This window comes from Neopsephotus bourkii, unplaced genomic scaffold (assembly GCF_033783945.1).
Source record: "Neopsephotus bourkii isolate Nb327-2 ecotype Australia unplaced genomic scaffold, CSIRO-AGI_Nbou_v1 NB_122, whole genome shotgun sequence".
Taxonomy (NCBI): Eukaryota; Metazoa; Chordata; class Aves; order Psittaciformes; family Psittacidae; genus Neopsephotus; species Neopsephotus bourkii.
In genome coordinates this window covers 1,702,090-1,724,616 of record NW_026900639.1, presented here as the reverse complement: position 1 = coordinate 1,724,616, position 22,527 = coordinate 1,702,090, and the positions used below count along the sequence as shown (strand labels likewise).

General features: G+C 42.7%; 1 protein-coding gene across 1 annotated transcript in view; it reads left to right on the top strand.

Annotated features, from left to right (window-relative positions):
* The window catches only part of LOC133219100 (microtubule-associated protein 4-like), a 69,109-nt gene that overhangs the window by 31,578 nt on the left and 15,004 nt on the right, over positions 1–22,527 (top strand). Inside the window, exon 4 of the mRNA XM_061366174.1 lies at positions 21,469–21,725. Coding sequence (XP_061222158.1) covers positions 21,488–21,725 — 238 coding nt within the window. The 5' untranslated portion in view covers positions 21,469–21,487. The remainder of the gene's footprint in view (positions 1–21,468; positions 21,726–22,527) is intronic.

Sequence of the window (22,527 nt, the reverse complement as noted above, 5' to 3'; positions counted from 1 at the left end):
TACAGGGAATTCTGTGACTCCTGCAGAACAAACTTGACTGAAATGCACCTACCTTTCCATTCTTTTATGCTAAAATCTTATGTTAAACACTCTATTTTCTATTCTTTTGCATCATTCCTTTTTTGGGTATCTGTTAAAGTTTCTAACATTCCCTGGCTCTGTTCAAGTGAGCAGAGCTGGTGTGTGACTCAAGGGATGCCCTTTCTGGCCAGCTGGACCTGCTTTTCTTACTTTTTCTGCTTCTAAGGGCAGGTATCTTCTTTAACTTGGGCATTCAGATCTTTTTATCAGTGTAAGAGGACTACAGAAGATTAAAATGGGCACACTAAGCTAAGAAAAAAACAAGTCTGAGTTGATAGGAATTTGGAGCAGCGGGTCATCCAGGTTTCTTGTCCTAGCTATCCTTTGTGGAAGGCACCCTAAAGCTACACTTTCACTGGAGTCTATCATCAAGTCTGCAGTCAGAGGATATTTGAGGTGCAGGTGCTCACATAACATGTTTTAATGAAGGAATTAAATTTCTTCATGGTGTTTGGTATGGATTGAAGGATCCAGGTGTCTTCTACATTACAGTTTGATCATCTTGGCAGTGATTGATTGTTCTCAAGTGCTGCCTATTTCTTCAAGTCCTAGAAGCAGTATTATTCTGTTTACTAATTAATATTTTGTGCTGCCTTAACCTTAAGGTAGTCTAGAATGTAAACCAATGAAACACAGAGCATGAACTTGTGCAAAAATGTCTAAGCTGTTAATGTCAGGCTGCCGGTACCATCCAGAGATACCTGGCTGTAAAGAATGCAGAAGAGTCAACTGGATGCAGTTGAATGACAGCTTGTTTTAACATCACCACCTGCATCCACTGTGATTTACTAAAAATATCTTAAAGTGACAGTAGCCTCCTGTGTCTCTTAAAACTTTGTTCTGGGTATGGGCTAAAGTTGTTTCTAAAATGCCTTTTAGTTTCCTTAACAGGCTGGAGCAGAGCTAGCACTGATAAGTGCAAAGGCCTTGGCTTTTGAGTCAGGCTGATGCTCTGTGTGTCCATTCAGGGTGTGACTTGAACCAGGGGCAGCTGCACCACTGGTTGGTTGTACTGCATCCTGTGGCTGCTTGCCAGTACATCTTAAGTCCTTCTCTAAAAGCTGTTTGAAGAAAAGCCAGATAAGATGGCTTATCTCCCTCTGGGCTGGATGGAGGGAGGGGAGGTGCCCAGAATGCCTTGGGTGCTTTTCACTGTGGCCTGGATGAAGCTAAAGAGGTCATGGGAGGTGGACTCAATGCAGGCAGTGAGTGCTATGTGCAGCTGAACAGAGAAGATGCCACAGAAGTGTAGGAGCACTACATTGCCCTTCCTGCATGGTCCAGTCTTGAACGTTTTTCACGTTCCACTTCACTTAGCTTTGACCAGTGTGATCTTAATGTCTGCCGGACTCCTTTGATGTCTGGAATTAATCTCTGGCTTCAATTTACTTGTCATGTTGTTAACTCTCAAGTTGTCTAAGGGGGTGAGTTTGGTATGCTATAATTTTCCTGCTTGCTTTTCCCCATTGTACAAAAATGAGGGTTACAGTGTTAGCCGCCTCCCGGAGTCCCAAGGTTACATATAGTTGTACTTCTCAACATTTGTTGTTCCATGGTTTTAGGACATGGAACCAAACAGGTGTTTCCCACAGACTGTATTCAGCAGCTAAAAATGCTTCCTGAAGTAATTTATCCGGGAACATTTAATCCACGGTCATTGACTGCTTAGATGAATGAAGGAACTTCCTCCCCAACATCCTTTGGAGCAGCCTGGGAGAGCAGGCAGGAAGGAGGAAGTGTTTGTGTGAATCTGGTGCTAGCTAGTTGGTTCTTGTTGGATGACCTGGTTGAGGAGTATCTTGGGTTCTTTAGAAAACCTGTTCATCTTGGCTTGTCAGTCTGAAATAAGTGGGTTCTTCCTGCTTATTTTGTTATGAGCTCTTTCAGCCAAGCACAGTTGCATGTTTGGTCGTACCTGCTTGCTTAAACAACAAATGCTGACTATGACTTGCGCCACTGAGAACTTAATTTGGTTATTGCATTGGGTATGTGTGTATAGCTGGGGATAAGGTATTTCTAAAAACACTATCTGCTGGATTAAATTACGTTTTTTGTATAACTGCTCTAGTGGGAAGAATCATGCACAAACCCACACCTTTAGGATCCTTTTATTGATCAAAAGTGGACTAGATTGGGTCTGCTGCTGTTACAATTGTGGTATCAGCAAACAGCTACTACTTGCTGGGTAACTCCCTGCTCCCCTGCTGCAGCAGTGTTCTGCCTACAGAAAATTCTGCTCAGACAAGGAGAGCAGATAAAGAGAGCTTTCTCTGCCTCTGTGCTTTAGCTAACCAAGAGTGATTGCTTGTCCTTGAGAGGATTTTGCAGTTTGCTGGAGGAAGGGCTGGTGCATTATCACCCACCCAGCTAAAAGGGAGCTGAGAAAGTATGGGCTGACCTTCGAGAGTGAGAATGCCAAGAACAGGGCTGAGATGTAGCCCTTGAAATAAGAGAACACAAGTGGGAAGAAGGCAATTCTACCATGTCACTTTATTACTTATGGTTTTACTTCCTTAAAGTGATGTGGGCAGATCCTCTAATTAAATTTAAAAAGGTAGTTGTTTTTTTCGGTATTACACTACACAATGATTTACTTGGTCCCTTCTCCCCTTGGAAGGGAAACTGCATGTGTCAGAGGGCACAATACTGTGATACTGGATGTTGCGGCTGTACCTGCAGTAAGGAAGTGAACCATTCTCTAAAGAAACTCACAGACTGTGGCTGATAACATTGCAGGGAGACCTGAGATTTTTTTATTGCTCTTTCTTTCGTGAAAGCTCAGCTTTTGTTTTCTAACCAGTGCCTTGTTTTTCAGCCATCGTTGAATGTATTTGTTATCATGAGCACGGAAATGTAAATACAATAGTGGTTGAACTGCAGTAGCTACTCCCTTCCTCCTCTGCTGGCTTCCTGCATACATTTTGGAAGGTGAAAGCTATTCCTCTGCATTAATTCATTTCAGAAATGAGCATTCTTCCCCCCATTGCCACTCCATCAGATTTTAAACCCAAAGGGTATGAGCAAAGAGAAGCAATTGCTCTCACATACCTTCCTAGAGACTGAGAATTAACATGAGGCCTCTTGCTGAAGCTGCTCTTGGCATTTTCCTGTGCTCCAACCTGATCTAAGAGCTGTCTAACAGGGCATCTTGTTTCCTCCACTTCACCAGAGAAGCCATACAGGCACCATTCTAGCTGAACTAAGTCTGCATTCATCTGTTGGCAACATTTGAGCATGTTTCTTATAACAAAAACTAAAAAATAGGAGCAGTGTTTTGGCCAGACTTAAGTTTGAAGTTATTTTTGAGAGTTGTTTCCTAAATGTGGTTCTGCTTGCTCTAGCTGGGTCACTAGTAGTTAGTGCTAGTCGCTTTCTTAGGCAGGCAGGAATTTTGTCACTGAAACCATCTCAAGGTAATGGGAAGATGAAAGGGGTAGAGTTTGTTCTTTTGAGTAACTCAGGAAGAATTGGTTTCAGCTGTATGAAGGGTGTAAGTGGTTAAATGGACCTCAGACTAGGGCTGTCATGTTTGTTTTTGTTTGTTTGTTTTGTTTTGTTTTTTACAAAGTCTGTCATGAACTTTGGCAGTAACAACATTCTGGGGAGAGTTATCTCCAATTACCCAGGTCTACCTTGCCTAACCTGACACTTTTAATGCTATTAATCTGTCTATACTGCACTAATGCCACTCCCTTTTCAGAACTGAGGAGTTCCGTGATGCTCTTATGGCACTTGGCCAACTGCATGACTAAAGTTGGCTAAATAAAAATCCCTGGTATCCTCTCTAAGAATAAACATCACGTGAGAGCAGCAGTGTTTCCCTGCTTTGAGAGAATTAAAATGGCGTGCTGGTAAGAAACGACAGCAGCAGCTTAAGGGCTGAGCTGGCATCCTTCTCTGGCTAAAAGGGATAAGCTACAAGTCTAGAGGAAGCAGAAGGGTCTGGCATGTAACCTTTAGCTTTCCTTGCTGTTGAGTTTGTCAGTCTGGGGTGACATAGTGCTTTCAGAATGTACTGTTCTTATAATTCAAGAATCTGATAAATACCCTTATGAAGGAGATGTGAACATACTTGCTTACCTTCTGGTCTAGCAGTGTTCCCCATTGGGCCTTGGCCTAGAGCTTAAATACCTTTTAACGTGCTATTGAACAAATTTCTGAGCACTTCACTGTATTTTTTTCCTTTTGTGCCTCTTGGTAGCATGGGATGTACTGGGAGCTTTGTAGGTGCCTGGTAACATTGCCTCTAGTGGGCCTGGATGTGGCTTGTGCTTTGGCACAGCAGGAATGGATGCTGAGATAAATGGCACTGCAAGTAATCCCCTTGCTGAGCGAGAAGGTCTCAGCTCTGCTGGCCTGTGGTGCATTAGCACTGGTTATGGAGCACAGGAATGTGCCTTGTATTCAGTGGTCCCTCAGAAAAGTGTGTTGTGCCCTCTGGAAGGCTTATGGTGACTCACTGGGCCTTTCTCTTCTTTGCATACGATTCTGAAGCTAAATTATCCTTCTACCTTTGTTTTGAAGCTGTTATATTACCACATAGGAATGCCTCTTTCTCTTGGATCACAGGCAGGCAATATTTACTTCCTGGCTTCTAGCAAATCCTTTCATGAGCTATTGTAGCCAAACACCTCAGTTCTGCTTGAAGAGGTGCCCAAGTGTGTTCAGCAGTTTTAAAGCTGTATGCTTCTACCTTGATTTTAAAGGATTTCTGGTTAATATTTTTTAAACTTTTTTTTTTTTTCTTACTTGTGTGTAGGCACAAATTTCCCTACTTATAAGTATACCAACAATGACGTGCTGTGGTATGGAATACTCCTTTGGCTAGTTTGGGTCAAGTGTCCTGTCTGCTTTTTCGTGGCTTCTTGTGCCCCTCCTCACTGGCAGAACATGAGAGACTGAAAAGTCCTTGACTTCAGAGTAAGCACTCGTGGCAACAACAAACATTGCTGTATTATCAGTATTGTTCTCAGACTAAAGCCAAAACACAGCACTGCACCAGCTACTAGGAAGGAGATAAGTAACTTACAGTTGAAACCAGGACAGCTGGTTATGCTTGGTAAATGGGCCCATTCATCCCAAACTAGTTTGCCTGCATGGTTGCAGAGTTCTGCTCTGGCAGATGCTCTGAAACCTTGGCTGGGCACTAACAGAGCGTTTGCTTCTCCTTTTTTAAATGTCTGCTTCCATAATGCTGTGAGGTTTTCGAAATGGCAAACCCCCACTTCTCGACTAGTTCAGGTGTGTCTGTTCTATGTCCAGGTTCCTTCTAAGGCATGTTTGTCGGCTCTTGAAATCCTGAGGGGAGGGCATGATTCTCCAAGGCAACTGCTGACTCCACAAACCAATTTACTTGCTTATAGCTAAGATCTTGCGAAATTTGCATGTAGCTAAAACTCATTTCTTAGTATGGAAGTGTGGTTTGTTTCTTTCTCTGAAAGTTTTTTGACCTTCCACTAGTGGAAAGCTTTAAAGTATTGTTTGCTCTTTGCAGATCTACTTGGAGAAGCATTGACAGGTTTGTTGTCCCACTCATCTGGCGCTGAAGCATCAAGCTGCTGACGAGTTGTCATTGACAAAAATAATTTGCTAGTCAGCTTTCTCATTTTGAAGCTACTAGTTCTGTGTCCTGATCAACAGGTTCTCATGCTGTATAATTATGTTGTGAAGAGAGGTGCTTATTTTAATTAAAAGTAAAGTAGCTACTCTAATATAGTCACTAACACAACTAGAATTATTTATCTAGGTAAAGGAGTAAAGTTTGTATGTAAACTGAGTTCCTGCAAGCAGTGATGTGCCTACCTGGCTGCAGCCAGAGGAGCAGCATAATTGTATCTGCAGTAGCTGCCCTTTGTAACCTGTGATGTTTTATGCTCCTTGCTTAAATTTTATCTTGCTTTTTGGTTAACGCTGGCTAGCATGTTGGTCTTGGGGTACTTCTGTAGAGAGTCTGTTTGCTTGCAGCTGATGATGGAAGTTTCCAGGCTTTCTTGTGCACATCAGATTGTGTATCTGAGTAGGAGAAGCCACAAAGCTGCCCTTTAGGAGGTCTACTTGCAAAAGTCTTTCCAGTGCCATTTCTGACTTTATTTGTCCTTCTTGATAATCCTTGTGAAATGAGGAGGCAGAGTTGCTGAAGGAGGTCTCGCCCCTTTCTGCCAAGCCATTTCCACAAGCTTGAATCATTCCTGCTGCTATACAAAAAATATAACCTGTAATTTTCTGGGCTGGCTACAACAAACTTCGTGTTGTATGCATGAGATACAATATAGATGTAACATGTTAAATGCTATTTAATGGCTTCTTATTTTACTCTTCAATGACAGCTTATTTTGACCAACTTAATTTCAGAATCTGTCCTATGTGGTCTTTCCTTCATATCCTTTCAGAGGTGTATAAGGGAGAACATTGTGATACCATGAAGGCATTGGTGGCCTGTACAGCGGTATTCCAACCGTAATTCAACTGGACTTAGATCTCTGAAAAACTTTCCTCACAGCATGACTTGAGCTCTTCCTCATCTCCTGGTTTGTAGTCCCAGTGTTCATACTGTACAATAACAATAACAGAAGAAATCGTCTTAGAAAGTAAAGCCAAAATTCTCATATAAACACAAGATCCATTATTCTGGGAGCCGTGTACACAAGGCAAATGTGAAGTAGGATGGATTTAGAAGAGCTGACAAGAGGACTGAGCGAACAACTAAGTGAATGAGGTGAACTTCTGTAGTGACACTTCTCCCTTTTTAAGTGCATTCGTTAGTTGTCTTTTCCAGGCCATAGCAGTGAGATGCTCTTGTGGGGAGAAGAATGAGGAGGTACAAAATTCCTAATGAAAATGAGAGTTATTGGCAGATACTGGGAATGTGCCACCCTGCCCTTCTTCCCAAGAGAAGGGACTCTTCAGCAAAAGCCAGAAAGCCATTATTTTCTGGGTTTTACTCTTGAGGAGGTGGAAGCTGCTTTTCTTTCTGATGCATGTGCTATTAAAGGAAAGCAGCTGACGGGAACAGCTGCTTGCCTTGCCTGTTTGGTTTGTGGCTTAGCAGTCAATATGCAACACAGAAAGAAAGTGCTTTGCTAACAGCAGAGTTTTTATACCCTGCCCCCACTCTTGAGTGTCTTTCCCTCTGTCCTCTGCCAAGTGAAAACAAGAGACTCTTCCCCTCATGATTAATGAAACTCTCCTTATTTGGTGCTGCCTCTCCTGGTGAGCAGCACAGAAAATCTTGTCTTCTGTGAAGCAGCCTGAAAAACAGCAGACGAGGATGGCTCTGGGGAGCTGCCTTCTTAAGTTGTTAAGGAATAAGTCATTTTACAGCTAAAACTTACAAGTCTGTGCAGAAGGTGGGCAGACTCCTTTATTTTCCATAGACAGGCATTTCTGATTTTTGGAGATGACATAGCAGTTTTTTTTAGGTCTCTTATTTCAATGCTTACAGGCCTTTGCAGAGCAGGGGACTTGAAAGTCCCTCACGGTTTTTATCTATGAACTCATCTTCCATGTGGCTTTTTTGAAGGCCAGCCAAGTTCATTAATCCCCACCTTCTAGAGTCCCTAATCCCTGCTGGGGCTTATAGGAAAGTTATTCTTGTACTTGCAGCAGAGCTGCTCTGGCAGAGCATCTATGCTGCTGTAACTTAAGGCAAGTTTATTACTGTGACTTTTTATCAACTTGGAAACGGTACAACTCATAATGGAGCAATCTAACTTGGATGATCTTACCCCATCTTGTTGAGTGGTTAATAGCAGTAAAATTGCCCAAAGGGAGAGAATAATTTGGGAGGTTGGTGTTCTCTTATCTCATCTTGCTGTGCTTAAGTATAATTAACAATAGTAAAATGCTCATTGCAGACATGAATACATGCCACGTATTTTTTTGGGAATGGGTGCAAGTGAAGTGAAATCAGGCCTGGAAGTGCTCTGCTGGGGCGATTCTTTGCATTTGTATCACTCTTCCTTTTCTTAGCCCGACACTCCTAAAGTCTCTTGGCTCTGGTTTTTGTCCAGTTGTGGCTAGGCTGATGTAAGGCTCTCTTCCTGTGGGAGCCTTCCCTCTTCCCACAGCCCTGACTTGCTCAAAGACTTTTCTTTGGTTCCAAGTGTTCAAATCCTATGTAGATGAGGCCCTCAGTGACATGGTTTAGTGGTGGTAGTCCTGGGGTAATGGTTGGACTTGATGATCTTAAATGTCTTTTCCAAGTTGGTTGATTCTAAGGAAGCTTCTTCAAACACTAAGGACTAGTTCAGGTAAACTTCCCTCCATTTGTTGCCCCTCTAGGCTTCATTTGTGATTTGGGCAGAAGGGAAATGAGAACAGTTTTACCTCAGTTCATGTTTGTTCACTCTTGACAGTCTTGGTAGTGCTGGTCAGCTCTCTTTGTGTTAAATCTTCTGTTGGTGGAAGTGGTTTCTTAGGCAACTTAAAGGCTCTTGCTGTCAAATGTGCTGCCTCTCCAGTGGTACATACCATGGGGAAATTACAAAATTCATTTTAGGCTGACAAACATGGAGCAGTTTCAGTGTCATTTCCAGGGATGTGGTGTTATTACTGTCTTGGATGTCTGGGTCCTGTGACCAGAATTTGGCTCTTTATAAGGCCAGATAGCAAATGAAGTTGCTGTCTTAGCTTTTCTGCTAAGTGTATGCCTATTTTATAAGCATATACTTCATGCTTGGCATTTCCATGCGTCTCCTGCAGCCATTGCATGTTGTTACTTACCTGCTTAGAGAAGACACATTCTGTAAAGAGTACCTCCTCAACCTGAGCAGAGACAAACTTGAAATAAGGGCGGAAGGGAATGTAACCGATGGAGAACCTGAACTGAGACTCTGAAATCTGAGGTGGCAACCACAGGCTCACTGCCCAGTACAACTGCCTGTGCCCACTGAACTTCATGCTGAGATCTTTGGAACAGGCGAGGACTAATCTGTGCCATGTAAATGCTGTGTTCCAGAGAAGTAATGCTTCTGAATGTGATCATTCTTGAGTAAGGTAAGTTCAGCCTTCTCAGGTTTGTTGACAACTCTCAACACTTTCAGAGCAACAACTGGGCCTATTTTATGACCTCTCATGTTTTCCTGAAAGCAGTGCTTTAGGAACAAGTTCTCTAAAGGGGAATGCATGAACACATGAACTTCAATGTTTTGTCTTCAGATGGTGCTCTTCTTCCTTCTGTTCCATGAGGCAGAAGTTCAGTTGCTATGTCCTAGTCTGTGGCTGCATGTTTCTGTGCAGGATGGGAAGTGTGGTGCTTTGGAAGGGTGCTCACAACCAGGATCAGCAACTCACCAAGGGGCTGCTGTTCTTTCAGCCTCGTGAGTTGGTTGTAACAAAACGTGGCAGTATGCTAACAAAAGCCCAAATATTCATATGAATAATGATACCATGCATAGATAATACTTGTTTTTACTTTAAGCTGTATTTTCGTATGCTTTTCCGTGCAGGAAGAAGGTGGACCATAGTGAGAAACTGATCTTTCTTGTGTGTATACATGAAATTCTTGCTTTTGGAGCTGACCTCCCAGATGCATTCTGGTTGTCTTCGTAGTTTTGCAAGTCAAGCACTTCCTACTGTGCTGACTTTTGGCCTCGTACTATAGACAAACTAAAGCAACTGGAGGCAAGTAATAGCTTGTGGGTCTTTTGAAGCAGCAGGAGGAAGACCTTTGTATATTAGTAAGCAGGATCGGTAGCTGCCTTTCTGTTGCAGGACTCGTTAGGACTCCTTGAGGTAGCATCACAGCACTCAAAGTAATTTTAGCTCTTGAATTAACAGCAGGAGAGTTACCTGAAAATTTGAATGAACAAGATTGGCCCTTGTGTATCAGAGATGCAAATTCTGGAATTATTCCTCTTTTTTTTTTTTTTACATAGCCTTGTCTCATTTCCATTGTTATCAAAAGCCATTCCATGAATGCAATTCTCTCTCTACAGCAGGACTGTACTACTGTGTTCTCTCCACACTGCTTTATCCTCTCAGCTGGGACAGAAATGCATCCTTTCCAAAGCTGTATGGGTGCCCAGGGAGGTTGGAGTCTGGTTTTGGTTTGGTTTTAAAGCTTGCCTTCAAGATGCAAAATGGAAGTGCTTTAGGACATTGTTGTTCTGTTCATAGGCTTTTGATCATTGGTTTAAAAAACATGAACAGTAGCCTTCAAAGCATGTCAGAACCGCAGAATGGTTGAAGGTGGCAGGGACACTGGAGATAATCTAGTCTAACATTCACAGCTTAAAGCAGGGTCATGTGAAGCATGTTGCCCTCTGTACTGTTGGGTTTTGAACATCGTCAAGAATGGAGAATCTGCCACCTCCCTTGAGTAGCCGTGCTACTCTTGAGCTCTTAGTCCAAAGTATCTGTACCAGTAGTGTTGGTTATATGGAAGATGATTAATTGATTTCTTTGACTTTCTTTTATTGTCATGACATAATCATAACTTGTAGTCTTAAAGTACTAGTATTTATTTCCTTTCCTTCTCTAATAACAGTTCTGGCCACAGTAATCAGCTTGTGTGGAAGGCTTCTGTAATAACAGGGAGTAGCGCAGTTGGTCCTCTCCAGGACGCTTTCTCAGGCAGAATCCACTTTCTTTCGTGAGAGAGGTGAATGTTAACTTGCCCATGGCAGGAGGATTTCTAGTCTTGCAGGTGATCTCTTGTCAGGAGCCTGGCTGCAAGGGTGGCTTGTCTCTTTGTTTTGAGAAGCAAATGCTTAGTGAGATGCATTAAACGCCAGGATAGGAGGCTGAAAATGGCACTTCATAAAACAACAGAGCCAAGTTAAATGTTGGAATGACCCAACTTCCTTGTGGACCAAGATCACTATAAAAGCGAGTTCTTTTGGCTGGCGCAGAGCATATGTTTTAAATGAACATTGAATTCCTCTTTGAAGAGTCTGCTGTAGATGCAGATGAAAAAATTGAGTGATGCACTGATCTATGTGTTAGCATAAGGCTAAAGTTTCTTGAAAACCATCATCCTGGTTGACAAGGCTTCTGCTCTGGAAAGGGTGGAGCAGCCATGTCATCTTGCTGTGTTTGTTACAGCTGTAAACGTATAATCCTGTCATAAGGTCTTTCAGTATTTAGTAGCTCTTAAAGTCTCCCTCCAATGAAGGAAGTGAGGCTGAGGAATTTTTTATTTGCATTTGGGCACTTTTCATTACCTGGTGGTGTGTGGATTGTATAACTCTGCCTGGTGATGGGGAGGTAATGGCCCTTACTGACGTGCAAAGCTGATGTCTGAACAGTGTGTCTGTCAGTCTGGTCACGGTCCTCATCAGAAAGACAAGACAATGTGTTTTTCCCCAAATCACAATTTGTCTAGTTACACTTTGACAATTCCAAGTAGACTTGAGTTGTCCTTGTTGCTGTTAACCTCTCCTGAATGGCTGCCTTTTGGTCCCTGCAGTGTCTTTTGAAGCCTCTTTTACTTGGAAGTAAAATGATTTCTTTTTGTTAAATCAGGTACAGATAACTTTAGCGTAAGTGAATGTCTGCATCTAAAAAGAGCATCTATAAACTGAAATATAGCTTTAGTAAACCTGAAAAATGTTGGACTGTTGGCTTGGAGGCTGGCTTTAATTACTGCAGCGAGTAGAAGAGCCACATGTGGGGAGAGGAGGTTATTTTACAGCTTTCCTCTGGCTAGTTCAGGATTTCTGCTTAGTTATCTCTATGGGCTATCATTTCATGAAGTGGAAGCTCTCCAAGCTATGAATGACTGGAGGGCAGGAAGAAAATAGAAGTTGTTTCAAATCTCCAGAAAATTGAATCTTTTTAACATTGCTGAAGAGGCTCAAGTACTGGGAGACTCTCTGCTGCCTTACTTTGCTAATTCACATGCCATCTGAATAATTGAATATGGTGAAAACATGCCTCATTGCCTTTATTATTGTATGCAGCCTAGTTGTAGAAGTTGGGTATATTTGCAGTAACAATTAACAGCACAAATAATACTTGAACAGTGGAGAAATGGCTTGTGTCCTAAGTAATGAAACCCTCCAAGATGGTGGTTACTCTTTGGAAATACTAAATACACCCCAGAACTATGTAGGATCTTACAGGGCATTGTGAAATTGAAATAACTGCCCTTTTTTAAGACATCAGCTATGAAATTTGGAAGTTGAAATTTATAAGAAATTGAAGGTATGGTGTTAAAAAAGAAATGGCCTTTGTCAGCTAGAGCTCGCTTTGTTCAAATGACTTTCCCTGTCGTAGTCTATTGCCCTTGCTGTGGCGGTTTCCGTTCTGCCCTGACAGTTGCTCTTTGTTTATTCAAAATATTAACATGCCCATGGAAGTGAGTGACTAATGGCATTAAGGAAGTGCAGTTGGCATGAAGTCCCTGTTCACCACCTGCGGTGCTCGCAGCCCCCTGCCTGCAGCAGCCTAAGCATCTTCTGCAGAGTCACTTCAGTTCCATCCAATTTTCCTAATTCTCTAGTACAGCTGAGATCATAACTGCTTCCCAGCTTGTCCTTGTGGCCACAGCCTGGAAAAGTTCCTAACCCCACCAGGAGATAACTGTGCTATCTTCCCTCGTGTTTGTGCGTTGGTCAGTGTGCAGCTTTCGCATCTTAGAGCTGTCTCACTAAGAGTGAAGCTTACTAACCAGTGCACCACAGTCAAGCTTCTGCTCAGTCCTCTTGTGACTCTGGTGTTCATTTTCCTCCCATTCCACTTCTTTAAACTTGTTTTCTATTTTGCTTTAGGCTTTTTTTCTTATCCAAAGTACATATATACATGTGTTCCACCCAAGGCTTTACCTGACTCCAGTGTGTTTGCTCATGGTTGTGCTTGCTCACAGGTTTAATGTAGCTTTTCTTTCCCAAGTGAAAAACCAGCAGTGCTTAGAGGACTTAATCAATTTTCTGCTTGGATCTGTCTTGCCTCCTGGTGTGCCTAATGTGCAAGTTTGGTTACCCACAACTGAACAGTCTACAGGGAACTTGAGAATCTCCAGCAGTTTCAGTGTGTGTGTGTGTGTGTGTGTGTGTGTGTGTGTAGTGTCACTTGGAGCTCATTTAACCTGTTTTCTTGTGTAGGCTTTTTGCTGTAGGAAAAAAAGCTCAAGTGAGAATAACAGTCTGAATCAAAGCTGAAGGAAGGGTTATCGGTGACCTGATAAGTGGAAGTAGTGAGATATCGGACATAGAAGAGGAAATGACTCTGGGCAGACTGTGTTATGGGGAAGCAGTAATGGCTGAAGTTCTGCCTTTGCTTTGAAATTCTGTTGACGAGATGAATCTCAACTTCATTAAACCCATCTAAAGTCAGAAGTTAAACCATCACATTTATTATCTCATGTGTGGCTGTAAACTGATTGTGGAAGTGAGCTGAGATTTGCATCAATCCTTTGGAGCTATGTTTATGGTTGTTAGTATGTGGTTCAGTGGCACTGACTTCTGCATAAAAGCTCAGACTTCTGTGAACACAGCAATATGTCCCAAAGTCCTCTGTGTTACCCTCGCAGCCATCACTGGTTCCTGTTCTATCTGCAAGATTACAAGCATGGACTGCAGCTTGGTAGTCTTGAGTGGAATTACTTATGTTGTCCTTGTGTTTTTCCGTGGAGGCAATAATAGGGACTTTCTCCTGTTTACTTTAGTTGTGCCCTTCTTGATCTGTTACCTATAGGAGCTTGGAGGTTCTGGGACGTAGTGAATATATGCTGTATTTTTAAAACTAGCCAGAAGGCCGTTGGAGAACTTGTGCTGAGAAGGGTAACAACTCCACAGGTACTCTACCTGTTGTAGCAATCCAGGCTTAAAGCCATCAAATGCCTTAAATCTGCCTTCTCCATACTTGCCACTTCCTTTGTCCTTCATAAAGGAGGAGACAATTACTTAAGCTGTATAAATAATAGTTGGAAACTCTTTAGCTGATTTATGTATTTATGTATTATCTGAAGGAGAATGTGGTTTTGATGACATGACTCTTAGTGAAAACTTGATGTTGCTGAAAGTCCAAACATGCATTTGAAATTAGTAATAAGATATTTTTATGTGGGGCATTACGTAAGCAGCCCCGTTAGCATGGCGCGGAGGTTGGCAGCACACGCGGTGTGGAAGGCGGGAGCTGGAAACTGCTCTCTGCTCTTTGCTTCAGCTCATAGGAGCTATGAGAGAGCTGCTGACAGTGCTCTAGTTTAAACAACTGCTTGAAGTTCAAAACTGGTGTTTGATTTTAGCTATAGAACTGTCTGTAGTCTTATTCTTAACTAGTGATCCCAAGCACAGATGCAGGCTGGAGGAGACTGGATGGAGAGCGTCCAACTCTGGGGCCCCCAACTTAAGAAGGATGTGGAGCTGCTGGAGTGAGTCCAGAGGAGGCCACAGAGATGCTCTGAGGCTGAGAGAGCTGGGCTTGTTCAGCCTGGAGAAGAGAAGGCTCTGGAGACACCTTAGAGCAATTTCCAGTGTCTAAAGGGGCCAACAAGAAAGCTGGAGAGGGGCTTTTGACAAGGCAGGTCAAAGGGTAGGATAAGGGGGAATGGCTTTAAACTGCCAGAGAGGAGATTTAGATGAGTTGTGAGGAAGAAGTTCTTCCCTGTGAGGGTGGTGAGGCCCTGGCACAGGTTGCCCAGAGAAGCTGTGACTGCCCCATCCCTGGCAGTGTTGAAGGCCAGCTTGGATGGGGAGCAACCTGGTCTAGTGGAAAGTGTCCATGCCTGTGGCAGGGGGTTGGAACTGGATGAGCTTTAAGGTCCCTTCCAACCCAAACCATTCTGTGAAAAATAAAGCAGTCATCTTACTGTATCTAACTTTGAAATAATAAATTAATGCCACTGGTCCAGACTGTGCCAAAAACCCCCATGAAACATTAAATTAGGTCATAGATTTGGTGTGCTCAGCCATGGAATGTAAGAAACATCAGCAACTAGCTTCATTAATGTGTGCGCTTCTCTTGGAAGATCGATGCAGACATACTTTTCATGGAAGACTCCCTTCAGGATACTGTGAAGGAAGATGACTTAGCATATCTCTGCTATCCAGTTTTCTTTTGCTTCAGTAGTCACTGTGAAGTGCTCATGGGAGCCTCCTCTAAGAAAAGTAGGCTGACTTACAGCAGCAGAAATGGGAGTTATGATTGAGCTGTCCCTGCTTCTTCCATTTGGGGATTTTGTTCTGTATGTAGTTAGGAGCTAATTTTAAAGGAGCAAGTGGATCTGGTGTAATAATATACATGCTTTTCGTAAATCTGTGTATCAGAGTTTTCACATAAGTCTGTGTATCAGTCTCCCTTCAACAAGCAGAAGTGAGTAAACATTGCTTTGTTTCTTATTCCTTTTAGATATGCTACTCTTGTGAATATATGTCTCTTCCCTCTTTGGCATGAAGTTTGTTTGAACTGTAGCTAGGTAGGGGAGAATATATAGTTAATATTGGTAGGGTTACAGCTACCATCTATCAAAGTCAGTGTGAAGGGGAAGATGGAGACTGAGTATAGCTTACTGTGTACAGGGCAGAGGTATGTATCCGTTGCAGGAGATGAGCAAGGCTCTGGAGTTGGCTGAAGTGCTGTGTCACTGTGGGGCTGGTAGGCAGTGAACACTCTGCCCTGTATAACTGGCAGAGGGTGGTACCTGTCGTGTTCATGCTTCCCTGGTAAAAATAGTGTATTCCCTTTGCCAGAACGAGGGAAGTCAATCAACATCTGGTGCCAAGTATGATTTTTGTTTAAACATTTTAGAAGTTTTCAAGTATTTATCTTTTTGTGGGCAGCATCCTCTGCCCCTGCTTGCCCACTCTTCCCTTTCTCCGTCTTCAGACAAGATGCACAAAATCTGGGTCAGACTGATCATAACTTGAGATTCGCAGGCTGTGCGTGCCCAGAGGCATGTACACAGCAGCGCTGTTAAGGAAGCTACAAAATGGAAATACAAAGTTCAGGAAATAAATTCCACTCTTCCCTAGATGGGGAGTTAGAGGCAGCAGCTTATGCAAATGTTTGTATTGCCTCTGCTTTCAGAGGGTGGCTGAGTAAGGTGATGGTTCTTGAAAGTTCTTACACTGGGTCACTTAAAGTAAAATTCCTCCAAGGAAGTGCCAGTCTAACTCCTTTAGGATCTCTAGGATCTCCAACCTAGCTCACAGAGTACAAGTTCTGTGGACATGAGCAAACCTCACCCTTGTGGATGTGGACAAACATCCGGTAAGATGGTGGGAACACCAGCAAGGAGCTTGTTTTTGAAAGGGAGAGACTAATTGAATGGGGTAAATAGTAGGAGCTCCTTGGAACAAGACACCAAGATGGGGGTGTGTGGTGTGTGTCTGTTTGTGAGATGGGTGCAACAAAAATAACTTTTCGGTATCGTTTCAGATTGGCTAACAGAATTGATTTTATTTATCAAAATGAACAGGTTACTGGGTGCACAAAGATTCTGAGCATAGAAAAGAACAGATGGGGCTAATACTGTACATAACAGATCAGCTGTTGCTGGAACATGAAGAGGGCTAAACAGTTCTTTAAAAAATAAAAGTGTGAATTGAGGGTTTATGATTTATTTGCAGTGGAATAATTTGAAGATTTCCTGGTATTGATTGAGGAATGTCTAGCTACAGGAAAACTCTTTTTTTCCATGTCTGTAGAAGAGCTGTCACTGCAGGACTGATAATGCCATGGTGTCTTCCTCTCCATGCCTTTCCTCTGAGCAAAGTACTTACTTGACGTTCTTCAGGGAGGACTTGACTGCCATTTGAGGCTCATTCAGAGATTGAAATCTTGAGTTGGGCAGGTTGGTGTTACCTCATCATTGCTGTTAACTCCCTGTGCTATTTAACAAACAGGAGGACCTCAGCAGCTGTTTCACAGCTGAGGAATTTAATGCATTTTTAAACTACTGCCTTCTGAAACCTCTGTTGTTCCTCACTTTTGCACTTTCTTCCTGCCTAGGGAAGCTGTGGCTGCCCCATTCCTGGCAGTGTTCAAGGGCAGGTTGGACAGGGCTTGGAGCAGCCTGGTCTAGTGGAAGGTGTCCCTGCCCGTGGAAGGTGTCCCTGCCCATGGAAGGGGTGTTGGAATAAGATGATCATTAAGGTCCTTTCTAAACCAAACCATCCTAGGGTTCTGTGATCTTAAAAATTGTCAGGATTCATACTTGTACTCTGTTAATATCTGATATGCGTGGCTACGTAACACACTGTATTAAGGTCCATCTTGATGAACTTTCTGGAGTGCTTCCTCTTCGAAGCTAACTGCATTCCATATGAATGGAAATAGTACAAGCATCATCTGATTGCTAAGCTAATCAGCACATGAATATGCTTCAGTATTTGCCTTCTACCCCCAGGCAGAATCTCTGCAGTATACTTACTTTCCTTTTGTCATTAACTCCATAAGCCCTAGTTCAAACTGGGTGTTTGGGATCTGGTGTGGTTTGGCTGCTGTAGCACCGGAAATGGGAAGTGGTGAAGTAGCTTCTAGTCCAGTTCCCAGAGACGTGCTTCCACGTTCCTGAGATACCATGTCTGTGTTTGCTACAAAAATGTAAGATTACTTTTATTAGTGAAGGTGATTTATTTATTTTTAATACATAGTTTCTGCATTCCCTATTGTACTGCCAATAAGTCTGCGTAACCTCATTATTATTTTTCCCCAGAAATTAAATTGCTTTAGGGTCCGTCCTAGTTCAGACGCAGGTCTGAAATAGAGGCGTTCTCAATGCTATTTTATGGCAGCTATTTTATAAACTGGTACTGCACTAATATGGACTGAAAAAAAGCATGATGTGAAGCCATCAGTTGCTTGTGGTAGAATATTCGTATGTTGGAGGATGGTCTGGGTGGAATTAACCTTGATTTGGGTTTCAGAATTCCAAATTGCTTCCCTAATCTCACTGATGTGGCAGCTCCAGAGGCATTTGCTCCATTAATTGAGATGCAGTTGGGTAGCTCTAGAGGAAAGGTGACTGAATATCTCAGTGGAACAAGGACTGTGATTTCTGAGCCATCTAAATACTGCTTACAAGCTTGCTCTGCATATAATGCAGATGATGGTGATGATCATGATGATGGCTGTACAGGTCTCTGGTTTTGGCTATTGATAGTTTGGCTATTGATAGGTTTGGGTCATGCAGAGGAAAGGATGCTGGATGTTAAAGGACCTCTATAAAGATGTTGAGTAATAGTCTCCATTAGAGTGGGAGGACAGCAATGACTTGCTGTTTGGACATACCCTGAATTAAGCTGTCAAGAGGAAATGCTCCTAAAAGGCCAGTCATGTTCCTGAAACTAAAATAGCAATGTTTAATCTGAAGTGAACGTGTGAAAATTGTGAGCTGAGAGTTCAGTGTACTGACTGTAATCTACTGCTCATGAGCTTTTGGAGCAAGGCTAAAAAGGGAGGTTTTCCTAAATGCTTTTTAAATAAAGCTTTGGGTTCTTGCTGGGTAACGTTGATGTGCTGGCATTGGTGTGGAACCGAAGCTTTTGCTATGAGCATGAGGACTTGTGACATCTGCAGAGTTGAGTTCTGCCCAGTCTGGCATGCCTGCTGTAAGGAATGGGAGTCTGTTTTTTCTGTTGGCGTCTGGTGTGTTCACCCCAGCCTTTGCTTGCTTGTTTCCTGAGTTATTGGATGTTCTGCAGCTATTTTTGGACCATAGTCTTGATTCTTGTATTTGCTAGTAGCATTGTGAAGCAGCTTGTCAAAAATTCTAAATGTTTCTTCTTTCTGTTAAATAAAAAGGATTAAATATTTGTAGCTCCCTCTTGTTTGTTTCATTTTGGTGGGTTTTTTTTTTTTTTTTTTTTCTCTTCCTGAACAGCATCATTTAGGGCTGGAGCACCTCCCCTCTGGAGACAGGCTGAGAGAGCTGGGCTTATTCAGCCTGGAGAAGAAAAGGCTCTGGGGACACCTTAGTGCAGCTTCCAGGGCCGAAAGGGGCTGGAGAGAGGCTTTTTACAGGGGCAGGTAGGGATAGGACAAGGGGGAATGGCTTTAAAGTAACAGGAGTTTTAGATGAGATGTGAGGAAGAAGTTCTTCCATGTGTGAGTGGTGAGGCCCTGGCCCAGGTTGCCCAGAGAAGCTGTGACTGCCCCATCCCTGGCAGTGCTCAAGGCCAGGTTGGATGGGGCTTGGAACAACCTGGTCTAGTGGAAGGTGTCCCTGCCTGTGGCAGGGGGCTTGGAACTGGATGAGCTTTAAGGTCCCTTCCAACAGAAACAATTCTGTGATTTGACTTCCAAGTTGAAAACAAAGGAGGACAGGGTTGAAAAAATAACTATTTAAGAGCCCCATTTCTTCCTTGGAAGAGACTGGCCAGTGCAAAGATAAAACTTCTAGACGTGTCTGTCTTGCTTGGTTGAAACTCAGAAAAGGGTAGCATGGTCAGTTCTACATGCTGACGTGTCTTCATAGTAGCGCAGACCTCTATCTGAAGGAAACTTCTAAAATAAAACTCACTTCAGTATAAAGATGGCTTTTTGTAATAATCATAATTCATTCAACTGTAACTCTGCACAGAGGGTTGAGAGCTCCAAACCTTTCACCTCCAGATTTCCATTAAGTGATAACTCTTCAGGGCCTTTATCAGAACGAACAAAATCTGCAGTTGCTGCTTGAAGTCTGATCTGGCTTGAAGTCTGACCTTTTATTGTTAAAGAGAAAAAAGAACAGCTTTAACTGAATTAGTTTCCATAATATACTTGCATGTAATTACATAAACAACAATATCAGTGTGATACCATTGTGTATAAAGAATGCGAAATATTGTTAGATGCAGGCTCAAGCCTGTAGGTATGTGTCGGTGGTCGTATACTGCTGACAAAGAATTTCCTGCAGTTCAAGGAGTAGGAGCCTTTATTCTTTCAGAACAAGAGGATCTGTGTTCTGCCATCACCCTGTAAGTCAGTGACCCTGGGCTGCTGCACTGTGGCCACTTGGGTCAGCCCTTCATTAACCAGCATACAAATACCCGTTGTGTTTTCTTGGGAATGTGTTGGTGCCTCTTTACATGTGCAGTTCAGTATCTTCAGCTCTGCTTTTCCTAATCTGCCTTAATGGTTCTTGTCAAATATAGTGGGAGTTGGTTGTAAAATTATGATCACTTTACCTAAGCTCCTTCATATCTGTTTCTTTGGATGAATTTGTTGTTAGAACTCTAAACTTCACTTCCCTGTGAGGGTGGTAAGGCCTTGGCACAGGTTGCCCAGAGAAGCTGTGTCTGCCTCATCCCTGGCAGTGTTCAAGGCCAGGCTGGACGGGGCTCGGAGCAGCCTGGCCTATTGGAAGGTGTCCATGCCCATGGCAGGGGTTGGAACTGGATGAGCTGTAAGGTCCCTTCCAACCTAAACCACTCCCTGATTCCATAATTTATGGCTTTGGTTTTTACAGTTTGTACCAGATAACTTCTGCAAATAGCTAAAATGTATTAATAGAGCTTTTGATACCTTTGCTGTTCTGATAGCATTATGTGTACAGAATGCTGGCTAACACTGCTCTGAAGGAAAGCTTCAGAAATGACTGTTTTGTCACTTGGAAGTGGTGGATTTTGTTCCTCTAGACAGCTTGCTATAAATTCACATCTGTGTGTGTTGGCAGCTGTTCCTAATAATAACTTCAAAGGGATGAAATGTGAAAAAAATAAATAAATTAGGTGTGTATTTGTTATGTTACGCTAGTCTGAAAGCTTCTGCTGCCAAACACATGAATCCTTTCAGGTAGGTTTTCTGTTTAGTGACATGAAGTTAAATTGAATGCCGAGATACAAATCAGGGAGGAAAAAATAAATGTTGATTCTTTCTGCTTCATTTCAGTTTCATAACTTTAATGTTTGCATGTGTAGTTTTAGTGTATTTTTTCATGTAAGCATTATCAAAACTCCACCTTCCAGCACAAATCCTAGGGCTAGAGAGGGTTTGTTGGTATTAGTGAGGTTTGCTGAGGACATAAACATGCTGCAGGACCATCACCGAAGTATACATTGGAGATTATGTAAAATCCTAATCTCCATAGGGAGAGAACCCAAGAACTAAATTCCCTTGCGTCATATATCTTTCTGCTGCTGGGAATATGTAATTAACCCAGAGATCTGGGGCAAGGTAGAAATCAATGTATATGGTTCTGTTTATGCTGGTCAGGTACTGGGGGCCTGTCGTCCCCCCGTCCCCCCCCCTTTTTTTTTTTTCTTTTTTCTTAAGGTTCTGATAAAATATCACATGAAGTGGAGTGTTCATGCAGTACAACCTGATTTAGATGATGTACCTGTTTGTTTCTGTACTTGAGGGATTGTAAACATCTGGGAATTACTGAGCACTAAAGCAAGTATTTCCTGAAGTGTCAGGGCACAGGAGGCACGTAGTTGTCAACATCAAACTGAGGAAACTTGAATGTTTTAATAAGAGACCTTTTGTTTCTTTTTCTTCTCCCCCCCCATCATCTTTCAGGTTGCAAAGGTGCTGAAGCATGGCTGACTTGGATCACAACCTCAGTCTTGCGGATGCTCTGACAGAGCCGCCTCCTGAGATTGAGGAAGAAGTGAAAAGGGACTTCATTGCCACACTGGAGGCAGAGAAATTTGATGACGTGGTTGGAGAAACAGTAGATAAAACAGACTACGTTCCTCTGCTGGACGATGATGATGCAAAACCTGGGAGTCAGGAACCAAAGAGCAAACCCCATGCAGATGGTACTCAGGTGGAAAGTAAGTGTCTAAAGCACAACATCAGAAAGCTGCATTGTTTAAGCATCAGAGAACACTTGTAACATTGCTGAGCCTGCTAAAACAGGACTTCTATAGGTTGCTGGGTTTAGGCTGAACAATTCATTTTAAAAGCAAAGATTGAGATTAAATCCTGTTTCTTGCTTTTCTACTCTACCTTCAGTTCAGTTCTTCAGCCTGTAAAATAAGCTATTGTTGCTAGTCTGCAGGAGGTGCTATTATTATTTCTGTTAATACTTCATGGGCTGCCTTGGACTTCTCAGAGAAAACACTGTCTTAAGTGTGACTGCTACTCATGTATATACAGCGCTTTGCATCTCAAAATACTAGAACTGTGCAGGATGCCACCACTCTGAGTGATGGCAAATCCGAGGTGTAATGATAGGTGACTAGCCGTTGTTGGCAAGGTTTGCAGATTAGCATTTTAAGTGTTCAAGGCCAGGTTGGATGGGGCCTTGAGCAACCTGGTCTAGTGGAAGGTGTTTCTGTGCATGGCAGGGGATTGGAACTGGATTTTCTTTAAGGTCCCTTCCAACCCAAACCATTCTGGGATTGTTTCAGAAGTAATTTTTGCCTTAATCTTGCTGCTCACCAGTGTTGATGAAAGTAGAATGTACAGAGCTGTAATGATCACCTATCAGAAAAAACAGAAGCTCCAGGATTACAGCATGGGGAGTGATACCACAGTCCTCCTAGTCTATTGAAGGCACTTATTTGCATTGTTTAGAAGTGTATCATGTGCCTTGTAATACAGAAAATGCAGGTTTGAATTTTTCATGGTAAC